Raw genomic sequence first — 1,710 nt, forward strand, 5'->3', positions numbered from 1 at the left:
TGGATGTAACATTTACTGCAAATACTTTTTCACAAGTAGAATACTCATAGCATTCACAGAAAGCCATTATACCGAATCCATCACGCTTATTCTAGCCTTTACTTTCTTAAGACAGTCCCTGAAAGACTAGAAAAGGAGTGAACACACTTACTATGACTCCATTTCCTGAATGTTGACAACTGGGTAAACTTTTGACTTGACCTCGGCTGACTTAATTTGGCAAATATTTGTTACCAATTTCAGTGATTAGATTGTATAACAAAACATATCCTATCTGTTGTATTATCATTGAAGTGAAATGTTATTACTGAAGTGGAAAGTCTTTTGTTTGTTTATGAGAATGGAGCCCTGTGCCAAGGATATACTTCTTTTAGCAGGACATTCTGCAAACTTTAAAAATTATAGTACGGATTAAATGTTGGTAATTATTGTTATTATACTTATCTGAATATGTTTTAGTATTAGAGGTCACAAATAGGGAAAAAATGTAGGTAAGTAGGTAGACCAAATACCAAATATTGACCCTTATCTCACCTCCTGTTCTCTCACAGGACTCATTCTTTTCCTCAACTCTCTTCTTTGTTATTGGCAATATATTTCATTAGTATATTTTTTTCCCCAGGGGTCATGGCAATGATTTTCAATTTAGATGCGCTTGTGGATATGATGAGCATTGGCACACTTTTGGCCTATTCCATAGTTGCTGTTTGTGTTATGCTGCTAAGGTAAGACAGAATATATCAGCATAGTGAAATGGCAGGACTTCTTTTTGTTGGGTTTAACTTTTGCTTGAAGTCTGGGTAGTTATTTATCATATTGCATGATTCCAGTGAAGAATTTAATTATTCTTTAAGTAAGCAGTGAATTTATGTGGCATTGAATGAGATTTGATTCATGTGGTACACTTATTATTGCTATTGTTATATGCATAATATTCAGTTGTAGAAAAGATAAAATTATTTAAAGTGTTAACTATGTAGATATATTGGGATACTTTGTATGTTGCAGTAGTGGGTCAAACATAGTGAAGTCATGTTTTTTACTCAAGCCTAATGCAAAGAAGTCTTATGCTGCATACTCATGCAGAGATACATATAACTTATTGTACTTATTGTTAAATAAGACCACAAGAAACAAAAAGGCATGGTAGTGGGTTAACAGGGCAAATTTAATATTACTTTAAGTGCTAGTCAATGTCAAAATCAACCTATATATGAGGTTATTTACATAAGTCATGAGTAGGATTTCACTGACCATTTATGAAGATATTTTTGTGTGGATTTTTAAAAATGATCCAATTCATATAGTGCAGTTTTATTTTTTTTTACTAGTTTTGCAAGCCTGATCAGACAGGAGTTGGACTATTGAATTTTCTGAATGAGAATCTTTGGATAAAAAGAACAAATATAGATCATTCATGGAATGTACTGGATTGTCTTGTAGGAAGCATGCATAAAGCTTGAATATCAATGGTAATGTAACATCAACCACTGTAAATATAAGCCCTGATTGATATAGACAATAGAGAACGATGCTTGTGCCACAGCTGGTAAAATGATGATCAAACATATTCAGATTCCAAACTTTTGAATTGGCAGTATTAATAAGGTTCAGCCTGTATATATATGTGACTTCTTATTCAGTGTGGGCTATCAAAGATATTTTATAATGTACTGAGTATGTCCTTTTTTCTATATGGGTAATATGGAC

At 32.7% G+C, this 1,710-nt stretch overlaps 1 protein-coding gene across 1 annotated transcript in view; it reads left to right on the forward strand.

Annotated features, from left to right (window-relative positions):
- Nucleotides 1-1,710, forward strand: part of LOC119593002 — a gene marked incomplete in the record, with an annotated part of 27,513 nt that overhangs the window by 17,866 nt on the left and 7,937 nt on the right. The window contains 1 exon segment of the mRNA XM_037941892.1: nt 623-725. Coding sequence (XP_037797820.1) covers nt 623-725 — 103 coding nt within the window.

This window comes from Penaeus monodon, chromosome 31, assembly GCF_015228065.2.
Source record: "Penaeus monodon isolate SGIC_2016 chromosome 31, NSTDA_Pmon_1, whole genome shotgun sequence".
In the NCBI taxonomy this organism is placed as follows: Eukaryota; Metazoa; Arthropoda; class Malacostraca; order Decapoda; family Penaeidae; genus Penaeus; species Penaeus monodon.